The following is a 14,539-nucleotide window of genomic DNA, read 5'->3' as shown; positions in this document are numbered from 1 at the left end:
AAGCATAACAGATATTTTCTTCTCACTGCCTACAGTTTTGAACTATGTCAAAACAATTATGTGAAGATGGGTTTAAACATAGCAGCATTTTTAAAGACCATTTTTGGGAGCCAGGACAGGTTTAATATTCCTTGTACATGTAAAAAATTTTCAAGCAGAAAAAAAGGTAGGCAGGCCACACCATGAGCAATGGACCCAGTAAGGTACCAACACAAATATTTAATGAAATTGGATGTGGCCATATTAGAGCACAGCATTAAAAAGAAACCACCTAATTTTGGGGATGCTTGACTATTTAAAGAGATGCACCTTAAACTAAAACAGTTTGAAATATTTGTACCAAATCTGAGTGATTTACACTTGGGATGTACAAAACAAAGTTTGAAATGAGAAGAAACCAGAGCTGTGGTGACAACTCTGTGTGACAGCATCAGAGGGCTGGGTAGCTTTTATTCACATAACTTAATGGGGGATTTTTGGATGACTTATTCTGTTGACCTTTATTTCTGAACATGGAAACTGCTAACACTTTCCCTTTTCACCAGTCCTGTGGCAAAGCAAGAAGTGAAAGAGAGAAATTTTACCTCAGGGTGATTTTAGGAACATGAAAACCTCAAACCAATGTGGTCAGCAAAAGCTTTTTATGCTTAGCGGAAAAAAAAAGCAAGGTCTTTTATTTTTGTGTTTTTGTTTGGGTATTTTTTTGATAATATGACAAAAAATAATATAATCTAAAGATAAATTTCTAAATCTTTATTTCAGTCCCTTGATAAACAGCTTGGCCACTCTCAAGGGCTCACTCTCCAGGTGTTTTCCCTCCTGCCAAACTAGCAATGCTCAGCATTTCAAGTTTCCTAGAAGAGAAAGCATAAGTGTGAGCAAGAGGAAATTCAGGAAGGGTTATGTGTGCAAGAGAGTGTCCCCAGGTTACTCCAGACCCATTGCCCATCCCAAAACCATGTCACAGGCTGCCCCACCCTGCTCCTGGACCGATGGGAAGCTCTGGTGAGGAGGTGCCCCAGGGAGAGGGGATCACCAGCTAACAGCCAGTGCCCACTTGGGAACCACCACCCTTTCATTCCTGCATCCATTTCTCTTCCACTTCCAACCTCCCGAACAACTATAAAGTCCGGTTAAATGAAAAATCTTGTGATTTCCCTGTACTGTTACAGAAAGGCTCCAGTTGGATTTAGAGGCAAGAAGGGATGGTGTTTTGTGTGTTACTTAACCCTCTAGAAGTTCTTGATAGGCACAGGTGAGATCTCACTCAGCCTCATCAGAATCCATGGATAAATTGAGCTGCAGCTAAGAGCTCAATAATTAAATCAAATTCTGCTCAAGCATATCAATACCTTGTGAAGGGAGGTGTTAGTCTAACCTCTTAACTAAGAAATACCAAGACACAACAGAGCAATGCAAAGCCACAAATAAATACTGCAGGAAGGTGCAGAGCCTTTAGGTTGTAGTGTGCCCTGAAATTACTTATATTATATATAGCCTTTCTCTAAATAAGGCAAAAGCCAAAATCTCACCCAGCAATCACCAGGAGTGTAAAAATGTATAATTTTTCAAAACTCTCAGTTTCAGGTCAAGACAAAAAACAATTGGGACTTCTAGCATAGTCACCAGGTCCTGCTTATGTCTTATTTACACTGGGGTAAGTTTGATAAAATCAGCAGCTGCACTACTTGAAGAAAGCTGGTGGGAGAATAGGACAGCCCTGGCTGAGTCCTCTGCGTTTCCAGAAGAGTGACCAGGACTTGCCATGGGTTTCCTGGGACAAGCTCCCTGCCTGCACCCCTCAGACCTGACCACCTGCTGCTCTTCCCCTCCAGGTGATGACTGCCAAACCCAGACCTGATTTTGTGAAGGCTGTAGCAGAGTGTGCAGAGATCCACAGGCTCCCTGCAGAGGGTAGCGTGTCCTCCACTGAACTCCCTGGGGACTTCCAGGACTACTTTGATGCAGATGAGCTCATGGGCAGGTGCTGCTCAGCATGGACCATGCTGATCATGGCCAGCAAACCTGATGGCCATCAAGACTGTCCCAGCTGATGAGACTGATGGGCTCTAGCACCCATGAGATATCATAAAATCCTCCCTTTTTCCTCAGCTGGATTTAGGAATTAGGAAGAGGAGATGGACAGTGCAAACACACTTGGTTTCTCATGGAAACCCACTCATCCATTTGTGCTAAGCAGCCAAGGCAATCTGAAGAGCATTTGAAACTGGCTTTTTTATCTTACATGCTTTTCTGCAGCCAAGTGTCACTCCTCTGAGTCACCAGGCTGAATAGTGGGATAACTTGCTGCAGCCTCTTCTCTCCTGGGAGAGGGCAGCTGAACTGCACAGATGTTTTCATGTCAGCTCAGCTGCCACCTGCAGCCATTCCCGTGGGAAAATGGCCCTTGGCTGGGACAGGGGTACCAGTTGCAATGACACAAAGGCATGGAAATTGTTCATTGTGGTCCCAACCCAACTATTTTGTCTGGGGTGAATATTGCTAAAGCCGATCAGGCCAAAATCCTCAAAAGTGGACAGTGACTGTTTGTGCCTTCCTGGAGAAACCTGAAACACTTTGGAATCATTTGTGACAACTATGGGCTAAGTCACTGTTTGTGACTGAAGGGATACAGGTTGAAAACACAAAACCAGAGATGGTCAGACTTTGTTTGATGTTTGCTTTGTCTTTTAAATCAGAAGTGCTCCCCAAGCTTTCCCCAAATCAGAATTCAGTAATCTCCCCTCTAAGTAGCAGTCAGATGGGTCTGTGTTATGTTCATCTGACACTACTCAGCATCACAGAGTGACCTAAAAAAATGCATCTTCAAAAATATAAGGCTGTAAATTATGGTTTTTTTTCAGCTCCATCTACCCAGGTGTTCCATTTGCATGAGCAAAGCCACAGTTACACCTCAGGAAGCTGCAAGTCAAGGCTTAAGCCTTGTTACAGCAATGCATTTTCATGGACTGGCCCTTCATTTCTTGCTCATGAAAGATACAACAGAGAGCCCAAGTGGGTCTTTTTCCACCGTGGGCTCACACTTGTTCAAAATAAATAACAGCAGCAGGGTCAGTGAGGTTAATGAGGTAACTGCAGCATCTTCTACCTTCCCCAAACATATCAAGAGATTGTAAAAAGAAGCCAGAGCTGCTAATAAAGAACAAATTCACCAACAAATTTTAACATGAAAAAGGTGAAAATCATCAAATGCAAAGCCAAGAAACATGCTGATTTATCTCCAAGCATGCTGAGGGGTCAAATTTGCTATTTCTTTCTGCCTGAGTCACAGCTGAGGCTGCACGTTTGTGCCCAGTGCTCACGATTCCTGTAGTGAATACATCTGTACAGCAATGGGCCCCTTGCCAATTAGCTTTTAACTCCAGCTCACATTTTCTGGATAGATTAGATACCAAACCTGTTTTGCAGAAGACACAACATCCTTCACATTGCATCACTGGATGAGCATCTGCTACTGTAGTGCCTGGTTGTTATTTCCTAGATGTCCAGGGAACACCAAGTGAGCTCACCCACCCCAGCCATTCAATTTTCAAAATCCATTTTTTTCAAAAGGCAGGAAGCCGACAAATGAAAATAAATGCCAGCAGAGCTCAGAGTCTCCCTGTCACCTCAGGACCCAATCCTGTAAAATACCAATATTTTCTGTGAAAGGTTGAGTGCTCTTGTGCTTTGCTAAGCTTTTTCTGACAGCTGGGACAGCCTCAGCAGCCTGCAGAGCTGCTTTCCTTACAGAGAAAAAGGGGACATCCTCTACTCATCTACTGAGGTCTTTTGACTTTGGTTCAGAATTTTTTTTTTAACAGAGGCACAATTTTTTTTCCCCAGCTCCTTTAATATGCACCTTTTTTCTTTTTTTTTTCTTTTCTTTCCACAAAGCTTAATCCAGTAAAATTCCTCTATCTACAAACAGCATTTCTGTTGTTCAGATGTTTACAGGACTGGTCATCCTTGTCCACAGAGACTAAAAGTGGTATTAGCAAAGTCCTAAATTAAGGAAGATGTGAACATCTGAAAAAGCAGCAACAGTCTCAAAATTGTCAACAAAACAGATAATTCTCACACCAACCAGTTTCCCACATGTAGCACAGCCCCTCCTCTCGTGAGTGGTGTGAGAGTCTATTTGCAGAACTACAGGGAATGCCCAGATAGGTGAGGAAAAAATTCGGTCCAAACCCTCAAAGGAATTAAAATGCTTGGCTCTAGAGAAAAAAAGCTTCTCAATTTACTGAAAATCTGACACCACAGCTGGAATCCATCTCACTCACCTTTCTCTTTAGGAGATACCTTGGCTAATACATGTTATAATCACATATTCTTTTTTTTCCCCTATGAAATGTAACCTGGGTTTGGCACCTTGTTACTCTGAGTGGGCTTTATCTCATGTAACTTAAGACTTGTGGTTAAAAAGAACAGAAAGAGGCACTTCCAAGGAGACAGATTATTCTGATCCATTTTTGATCCCTAAAATGGAATAAATCCTCCCCACACTGACTGTAGTAGTGACCTCCATTATTTTAAAGACTGTTGAGAGTGATGAGCTTCAATGCCGATTATCTACATTAAAAAAGATAAATCCCCACTATCTCAAACTAGCAACCTGTCCAGATTGCTCTGCCTGTGTAGCAGCTATTTCCAAAAACACCATCTCATGGTGTTGCTCTGAAACAAAGATGCTGGCAATCTGCAAAAGGGCTGAAATCTGTTGATCATCTGCTCATATTTCCTGGGTGTTATTTGAACTGGATGCTAAACCCTTCTGGGAACTACCTTTGGACTGAAGGAACAGCCCTCCTCAGGTAGCCCAAGAGAAGACCGGAGGTCAGATGAAAACAGAGACCAAACAGCCAGAGAAAACACAATCTCAAGATGGCAAGACTCACTGAATCATTTAAAAAACATCATTTTCTATCCACCAGACAATGCCAGGTATTCAAAAGTCAAAAGAAATCAAGTTTAAAAATGTCCCTTCAAGAAAAGAAAGTCTGTGTCAAACTCAAGATTTAGGTATTTGCCTGCTGACAGCTCTGAAGAGAAAGTCTCACCAGAAGGCATGAACCTCCCTGATGAGGCAGTAGGCACACATTTCTCTGTGAATTAACCCATTGTCTTCCCACCTTGCCTGGAAAGGTGGGCCTGGGTTTCTCACTGCAGACTCCATATGGTGTAAATAAATTACAGCAATCTCCAACAACATTCAGAAGGAAACGAGAGCGAGAATCACACACAAAAGTTATAAAGTACTCACCAGGTCGCCTGTCCCAGGCTTTTCCATAATTACTGGGGGGAGCAGTAACCCTGCAGAAGTAGGGTCTGGGTTGAGTGCCCCGGTGCCTCCTCCTATCAGGGAAACCACACCATTGCAATCCACTGAGCTGTTCCTTTTGCCCGTCTGGGTGTAGTTGGGAGTAGTAGGGTGAGAACTATGGCTCACTTGACTTTGCACGCTTGGACGCCTCCCAGATCTTGGAATTAAGAGAGAGCCCCGGTGGCTTTCATTTTCCCCAGCGATGCTGATCTCATCATCGGCAAAATCTGTCTCGGAGCAAGTGTCTCTGCCACGGAGTCGGAAACTGAAAACGCTTCCGTGGCTCGTTCTGCGCTTCACCAAGTTTGCACTGGGACCATAACTAATGCCAAGGAGAGTCTGGAAACCCCCAGAAAGGAAAAAGGGGAAAGAGAAACAACATTTTGCAACACGTTTTCAGGAGCGAGGAAGTTCTGGGGGAGAGCAGTAAGGTCCATTTTAAACCAAGCGCTTCGGAGAAAGAGAAACTTAATTACAGGTATTCAGACTCCGCAAAGTTAAGAAGTTGGGCAGTCATTCCTGGCCTTTAGGTGTTTGTCTAACACTTGACAGTTAAGGATGTACTGAAATAGGAAGGGTCAAGGTGGAATTCAGCTCCTTTGCTTCTACTCCCCCCCATGGGACAAGTGCCAGAGGAGCTGGGAAGGCAGCACAAGGAGTGGAAGACAGGAGCAGGGAAGGGGATCCAGCTCCAATCTACTGCATTATCACACATCTTCATAACAGCTAGGGAAGGAACAGTGCAGTGGGAGAAGAATAGATAAAGAAACAGGGCAGGAAATGAACTGCAGGGAAAATGAGAAGAGGGAAGAAGAAGAAGCAGAATACGACGGAAGAAGGTGATAAAAGAAAAAGGAAAAAAAAGAAAACAAACCAAGAGCAAGAAGAGGGATATGGTTTATTAGTTTGTAAAATGATTATCTCAATGCACATGGCTGCTTAAGGGCTAGGTAACCTCGGTACACAGCAGTCTCCCTCACTCAAATATCAGCTTTGATGATCCACTCTGACGTCAGTTAGTGAGACTGCAACTCTGCCAGAGCATCAGCAAGATGTAGCCAAGGACTAAACACACCTAAAATCCGGCAGAGTAAAAAGGATCTTCAGAAAACGTGGAAAGAATTCAAGTCTATCCCTTTCTTTTCTCTCTAAATAGGAAATTACTGGAGTAAGAGTATTTATGCAGGACATATTTTTGAATTTATGCCCGCACAGAATTTCCAGCTTCTTCAGAACTTTCCCATGAGCCAAGTATCTATGAAGAGAGGTCAGATTGCCACAGCACCCACAAACCAGACAAATCAAATGAAGCCTGATTTCATTCTGTGCTGTAGCTTACACCACTGAGTTATGTAATGATGCTATTTAGTGACACTGGTACATGGAGGAGTACAAAACCCAGGCGCTTTCTAACTAAAAACAACCCTTTTGGATTGCTACCAAATTTCAGCTGGTCAAAAATCCATGCCTGGGTTTCCATGGCACAGTCACTGAGACTGATTTCTGATGGCAACACACTTCCAGCTGCTAAGATAGCATCTGAATGATGACTCAGCCTTATTCCCTCCAACCATGCCAGACACAGCCTTGCAGAGAAGATTTACTATAAGCTTTGAAATGTGTCTCCCATGCTTCTCATGCATATGACATCCAGGGGCAAAAAGTGAAAATAAGGAATATTAGTCTGAGAAATAAACTGGAAATGCACAGCTCCAATCCACAGTGCTTCTGGCACGTGGTGTCCTGAAACCCATCCAGAATGAAGCTAAAGAGCAATTCTGGGTTTAGAAAAGGTGCAATTTGTTACACAACCCTCTCGACCAATGAGACAACAACAGAAACCATTGGATTAAAAAATGCATGTAATCTACAGAAATCCAGCTCTGGGTAAATTCTGTGAGCTGAGGAGTCATTAATTGGTCACATTTACTTACATCACTTACATGTTTTCTATGAGCTTTTTATGGCTGCCAAGTATTCCTAAATTCACTGACAACAAAATAGAAAAGGACTTAGCCTATTACATGGCTATTCAAAACAACAAAACAAACTGATTTAAACTTTGCCCTCAGTTAAACAAAGACAAATTATCTGGAGCTATTTATGATCCCTTGATACATACAGCATGGGCAGATTCATATTCATGCATGTCAGGAACATTTACATAAAACCTTATTTAATAACACTGTCACTCTGTTCTGCTTCCCTGCAATAGAAAGTAGAAACAAATGCCACAAAGTTTTGACTTGGAGGCAACTAGTAAAAGAATATAAAAATGTTAATAATGTCTTTGTATAATATTTTAAAAGCCCTCAGAGACAAGTTTCCTCCTTTTCTCCTCCTCTCTTTTATTTTTAAGCTTAGTAGGTTTCCACTAAGTTTTTTTTTTAATCTCTAATAGGGATAGGATAGATATAATCAGATGAATGAAAGAAAATAAACCAGACTGAGGGGAATCTTGAAGCAAAAAAAAAAAACAACAAAAAAAGAAATTGAAAAAACCAGGTTTGTAAAAATGTTTAATGGGCATTTAAAATTCATTTAAAAAGAAGGTGGTAGTAATGTTTCCTTCCACTGTTCTAGTACAGACTGTATGCTGTATCTGCTGTGCTAATATCAGTAATGATATTAAATATCTGTTTCTTCTGAAAGTTTCAGTTTTAATTGCCTTGTTCAGAGCCTGGCCTGTCCAGGAAAATACAGTGGGACAAGTGATGTTTCAGACCATGGCTTACCATCCTTCTTTGACCGTCATCATAGTCACACTTGGGATTCCTTTGGTCTTCCCCATACTCGTCTGCCCCCAAAGATTTCTTTTTCTTTCTCTTATTTCTTCTTTCTTTTGCACTTTTAGGTGACAATTCCAATGAGCTGAGTGACATTGAATCAATTCCTTTAGCAGCTAGTGCCTAAATCAGAAGATTGTAGAAGGTATAAATAGTTATTTCAGGATTTCAGTGAAAACTACTACTGCTCAGAAATTACTTTTCATTTTAAATTTTAAAGTTGTATAGGAGAGATATTAAAAATATCAGGAGATAAACAATCATAAAACTCAGGAATGGCTGCACAGAAGGATGGCTGTTATATGGAGTTCCCACACAAGATCATTTGACATATCATGAAGGAACAGCCTGTGTGCACACTCTGTGCACGCATCTCTGAGCTAACACTTGTGGTGCCAGGCAGAGAAAAACCTCAGTCTGGGGAGCCTCAGATTAAAGTCCTCCTGGACTTCAGCCCCTTGAAGGGCAGGAGATTAGGGCTGCTGGGATTTCCCTCCCCTGTCACAGAGGGATGCTAGGAGCAGCAGGCAGCTCAGCTGCACGTTTCTGTAAACACTTATCCCGAGCAGCAGCCAGGCAGCTGCAATCAGAGATGCAAAGAAAGAACCATGGGCTTAACTGGAGATAAGGTGGCCTTTGCTGTGCTGTGTGCTTCCATGCTGGGATCACTGCAGGAGCAGGCTGATAACACAACAGCTGCTGGGAGCCCAATTCCAAAGCCTGAGTGCTCAAAGCCACAGCCCTGGGAGCAAATGAGGAGGAGGGATCAATAGGAGCTGGGAGAGCTGGGGACCCATCCCCAGCGCAGGCAGCAGGAGTGAGGGCGTTCTGGGCACAAGGGTCCTGGTTTCTGGCACTGGCTGGAAAACCAGTGGTGGCCACATCAGTGGCCTGGAGACCAGCCCAATGCAGAGCCACCAGCTGAAACACCTGAGGAGAGGGAATTGTTAAAAAAAAGCCTCTCCTGGTTGCCCAGAACAGGAGAAACAGATGAATCCTCAGTGCTATTGTCTGTAAGCCACTAGAATCAAACAGGCAATCATCTCTCCACTGCAAAATACTCCCTTCCTCCCACAGGCATCAGTCCAAGGAAAGTGAAGGCACTTAACAGCCGTGTAAAGAATCAATCATGTATTTCAAGGAGTAGCGGTAGCTCTATCAAGCTGAGAGCACAACACAACTTAATTCCTGTGGGAAATATCTTTCATAAGCAACTGCTTAGAGCAGAGAGGAGGAGAGCTCAGACACTGGTCTAGGTTGTTTTGGTTGATTTTGTTGTGGGTTTTTTTGAGTCAATTGATTTAATTGCTATGCTGAAGTGTTTTCTCTTCATAAAGATTTGGCAAGTCTTTTGGTGTTAAGCTCGGATTTAGGAATGTGTTAGACCAATTGTAAAAATTGACTCGTAGTCCCCAAGCAGGTCTATCAATTATATTTCTGCTCCCTTTATACTGCACATTATAAAAGCTGGCCTGAGCAGTTTTGGTTTTCCTTTTTGATTGCTGTCATATTTTGTTGATCTAGGAAATATTGCAGGTTGTGCCATTAAACATGCTGTACTCATGCTGCAAAATAAGCTAATTTTTAGTTTCTTAGCATTTTCTTACCTATTGCTTAAATTGTTTCTGCTCTCAATACCTCCCTCAGGTACTGGAAAAGGATTTGGACAGAATTGTTCCTCAAGGCATGGAGGATCAGAGAATCACAGTACAGCTTGTGATGGAAGGGAGCTTAGAGTTCATCCAAGTGCCCTGCCAGTTTACCCGTGCTCCATCCAGCCTGGGCCCGAGGATGTCCCCATGTCCTGCCTATCTGCCCCTTCTGTCTGGGTTCCTGTGGCTGGACCATGTCCTGTTCCTCAGGCATTGCAGACCTTAAACACTGCAACAACTCCAGGAAAGGTGTGTGGGACCAGGCATACCTGGCAAGGACATGGCATGGCTGGAGGATGGGAGGAAAGCTTAGTTCACACGAGCCCTGATATGAAGATTACATAAAAGAGAGCTCCTGAAGCAAGAACTTAGTGGTACAGTGAGAAAGAACCAAAATCTTGCTCAAGGTTTGGAGAACCAGATTAAAATTGAGTAGCTCTGACTGGGGCAAGATATCTCAGCAGGACACCTGAAAGCTCCATGGTGCAGCCACCCAATTCCCTTTCCTTAGCCTCTTCTTCCAAATATCTGCTTTGAGATGCCAGGAGCTGATTTGCAGAATTACTGAACTTCATTAGTGAACACCACAGACCCAAATCACTCCACTCCTGAATTTCCTTCCCATAAAACTAGGATATTACTCCAGGAGTATTGCAAAAAAAGGAGCATTTTTGTAGCACATAGAGACTGAGCAGTGGCAAGAGGCCACTGTGAAAGACCTTGGAGGATATTAGTCACTTCCTCTTCCAAGCAGGCTTTGACTGCCTGAGCTGGGAAGTCTGCTCGAGCTGGCCTAAGGCAACAGAACAAATGATGAGAAAGCAAAGAGTTGCTCTCGAGTCATGTACTGCCCACCCTTTGCACTGAACAGGGAAGATGTCTAAAAAAAAACCCAAAAGACTCTATTATAAAGCATCTAGAAAAATAGGAAAAATTCAGATTTTCAGGGGTAACTTTCTTTTTTGACATATTATGCTTTCCGGGCTTAATGTTCCTTTTTTTGTATAAACACAGGCTTAATTGAAATCAAAGCCTTCCAAATGAAATTCTTAAATATCTTTAATTATAGTTGGGGCTACCAAAGTTGACTGTTATTAGGAAGAGCTCAGCTGGAGTCAATACACATGAAAATTTGTATAAAATAGGTACGAGTTGGAGCTCAGTTTGTTCCCTTAGGTTATGGCAGAGTTACTCTGTTCAAAGTGGCTGTATATGGACTAAATTGCATTTACCTATTACTTAAACTATCAAAGAGGATCTTTAAAAGGACTTAAATGATTCATAAGCCACTACTAGCACTTTGACAAGAGTGAATTGCATTTTCTATTTTCTTTCCAAGGATTTAAATGGGCTTTGGATTAGGCCCTGAAGCCATATGTACCCAAAAGAAAATTATGTATATTAGTTTATATTGTGTTTCAAGGATTTATTTCTCTGAACTACAGTGCTACGTGCTATTTCAGACTAATTTTCTTATTGTCTTCTTGTTCACAGCATCTAAAATGTTCTCTTCTACTATTTAATAAAAGCTTTCTACCCCGCACAAACCACATGCAAATTAAATGCTGTTATTAAGGCTATAAGGCTACATCCACCATTTGGCCTCCCTGAATTGTTTAAATTTATGACTTAACATTAAATCCATACCCTCTGCATAATTTGCAGATCTTAACCTCGAGGTCTGCCTGTTTACTTTTCCAGGAATGAAGCTGTATATGCTTCAAAGAGGTTAATCTACACCTTTACCTTCACTATCAAACAACTGGATATTTATGGCAGGTTGAGCAAGACAGTGAGGAAACTAATGTGGGCTAAAGGGGTGGTGGAAGGAGGTTCAGCTGGGGCTCTGGCTGAGCTGGGTTGTGCTCAAATGCAGATGTAGTTTTACCATCATTAAAACATCTCACATGACAAACTATATCCATTTTCTCTGCTGGCATACATGGCATGGTTAAACCAGTACAGTTCTGGATATGTAAACCCCAAATGCCCCACTCCTCACAGGGAGAACTATAGTTTTTCTTACACACACACACACACAAAAAATTTGCAATAACTTCATCCAGTAAACATTAAACTGCTTTCAAGCAAATTCTTTCTTTGCTTATCACACAAATGTAAAATAAAGAGGATGTGAATTCCAAGGTGATATTTGTTCAAGTCACCCAAGTTCACTGACCTCCTGCTCTTTCTTCAACATCTCCATGGCTTCCCGAAACTTTCTTTCCTTCTCCTCTGTTTCAGCAATAGTGGCTTGGTTCTGCTCCTCATATGCCATGGCCACAACAGCCAGAATCAGGTTGATCAGGTAAAAAGAGCCCAGGAAGATAACCAGCATGAAAAAAAGCATGTAGATCTTCCCAGCAGATCTGAGAGTCTGTAAGCGCAAAAGTATAATTAACACTGCTTTACAATGTTTTTAAAAAGAAAAAAAAAATAAAGAACAGAAGGGATTCTTTTAAAATTGAATTTATAATATAATTGAATCCAGCTTTTGTTAATAGCTCAAACAGAAAGCCTTTGATGAGAAATGACAACCACATACAAGCAAATAATCTCCTCACCAATAAATTTTTATATCTTAATCAAAAATTGTGTGCCTTGCAGTGAATTGATTTCTAAAAGAATAATGCTTTCAATGCTTTCCTTTTTTACCAAATATCTCTGCTGGCTTTCTGTTAGAATAGATATTAGAGTCAGTTGCAGTGAAAATTTCCCCCACAGTTCACTCTGGTTTTGTCTAGTACATAGAAACCATCCAAGTGGGATTTATGTTGGATCCCTTCAGATGTCTAGAATTTTCTCCTGCATTTCAGGGAGAAAAATACACATTTAGGGTGCAACTCAACCAAATATCATTGAGACATCTGTGTCAGGATGAGAAGAACCAAACCTTGGGCTCTGTTGAATGTATCCCCCGGTTCCTCACCAGATTTATTGGCATGACTGGAATTTAGGGGGACAGCTTATGTGTAACAGATATGTAACAAATATGTCCCATGCTCAGTGAGTTGATACTCCTGACAGAAAACACTGTGTGATAGTATAAGGTCAAATAATAAAATGGAGTGATGTTCATCCTTATTTGCCATGACAGTTTCTGTCTTCCAGAGTTGTACACGTAGCTCTGTGTCAAGTAAGTGGATACAGCTGTTTAAAGAATCATCAGTTTCGTTGTTTAACATTTTCCTGAAGTGAAATTGGGTAACTGGCTGTATGTGAAGCTGAAATCCCCCAAATCTTCAGCGGTGTTTACCTCAGTACCTTCAGAGTAGCTCTGTCAGCGTTACCCCCTGATTTCCATATGAACATGTTCCAGTTCTGGCAGGTTTGAGATGCACCAGCAAATCATCAGTGGCTTCATGGACAGAGAATGCAATTCAGTACCAAACTGGCAGATGTAGTTCTTTGGGGTTTGCACACATTTCAGGAAACACATGCTGAAATGAGCATTTACTCAGAGACCACCTTGCATGTCACTGTGAGTTGAGTCTGGATCTATTTTTGCTTCTGTCTTTCAGGTGTCCATGATGAAGAGCTCACAGCAGGGAGAACTGGAATGTATCACATAGTCTTGCCATTTTCTGAATTTGTGTTCATCACCATGCCTTGCAAAACCAGATATGCCAAGAACACAGCTGCTTCTCTGGACTTTTCTTGAGCTGGACTCAAAATATTAACTTGTGTTACACCATCCACCAAAAAATCACCAAGTGGTGATGTGGTGATCTTCCTTAAGTGGTGAACTTCATTTAGACTCAGGTGAATTAGTGTCTTTCTCTCAGTACCACTTTTACTCAATTTCCCCAACCAGCCTTAGACATCGTCACTCTTAAGAAACTAAATTAATTATTTGAACTTAATGTCCTTCTCCAGAACATCTGATTATCCTTCTCTAGAACACACACAAAGCATGGTTTACCTAATAACCAGCACTTCTTTATTTTCTTTAACTGTTGTATATACCACTGTTACAAGATGATGTCTTTATATTTTTAACAGCAATAAAATAACCTCATACCTGTTGGTAAAGACGTTCCCAGTAATCTTGAGTCATAAGACGGAATAAGGAGAGAAAGGCCCAGCCAAAAGTATCAAAGCTTGTGTAACCATGGTCAGGGTTTTCCCCAGCCTTCAGACATATATATCCCTCAGGGCACGTGCTGCAAAACATCAAATACAATCTGTGAGCTGCATCTTAGATGGCTCCAACATGGAGAAACTGATTTCCAGGGAAACACAGCCAATGCTCTCATTTAAGAGCACAGGTCATCCGTGGTAAATTCCTTCTCTGTGTAAAACCACAAGAAACAGGTGATGCTGCTTCACGATATCAAAGGTCTTTGCAATCTTATTTTTCTTTTGAAAGGGTAAACAGGGAAATAATAATCATAGCATGAGCTGCAATGGCAAATAATCACCTAGCATTCCACATGTTTTGAATAGACTGGAATCAGGTGCTTAAATATGATGTCTCTTGGCAGTTACTCTTTATTAAGAATCAAAAGCCTGGTGTCTCCTGTTGCAGCACTGTGGTGGTGGACCTGCTCTTGGTTACACAGTCTGACACTGGCTGGACACCACCAGCCCCTGCTATCAGAGCACCTTCCTGATTGCTTCCTCTGCCTGACCTCACTCACCCTCCACAAGGATTAAATCCTTAATCTAAGAAACCCAGCCCTTTGTTCCACTCGCCACCACAGTCTGGGGTCATGACATTTTTTCTGTTTCTGCCAGGAAAAAGCTTTCCTTATGTGTCTTGTAGATTACTGTAT

At 41.8% G+C, this 14,539-nt stretch overlaps 1 protein-coding gene across 4 annotated transcripts in view; it reads right to left on the bottom strand.

The window, feature by feature from the left end:
* LOC106851629 (sodium channel protein type 5 subunit alpha-like) overlaps positions 1-14,539 on the bottom strand; it is a 212,447-nt gene that overhangs the window by 107,854 nt on the left and 90,054 nt on the right. For 3 of the 4 annotated variants that reach the window (XM_088157284.1, XM_088157211.1, XM_088157355.1), the window contains exons 9-12: positions 13,786-13,927; positions 11,944-12,141; positions 8,062-8,235; positions 5,267-5,665 (exon numbers count right to left, since the gene is read on the bottom strand). In XM_088157284.1, the coding sequence (XP_088013410.1) occupies positions 5,267-5,665; positions 8,062-8,235; positions 11,944-12,141; positions 13,786-13,927 (913 nt within the window). The remainder of the gene's footprint in view (positions 1-5,266; positions 5,666-8,061; positions 8,236-11,943; positions 12,142-13,785; positions 13,928-14,539) is intronic. The other variant, XM_088157408.1, reaches the window with a different exon arrangement.

The sequence above is a fragment of the Sturnus vulgaris genome, chromosome 1, assembly GCF_052056855.1.
Source record: "Sturnus vulgaris isolate bStuVul1 chromosome 1, bStuVul1.hap1, whole genome shotgun sequence".
NCBI lineage: Eukaryota > Metazoa > Chordata > Aves > Passeriformes > Sturnidae > Sturnus > Sturnus vulgaris.
This window is presented reverse-complemented; position numbering and strand designations above follow the sequence as displayed.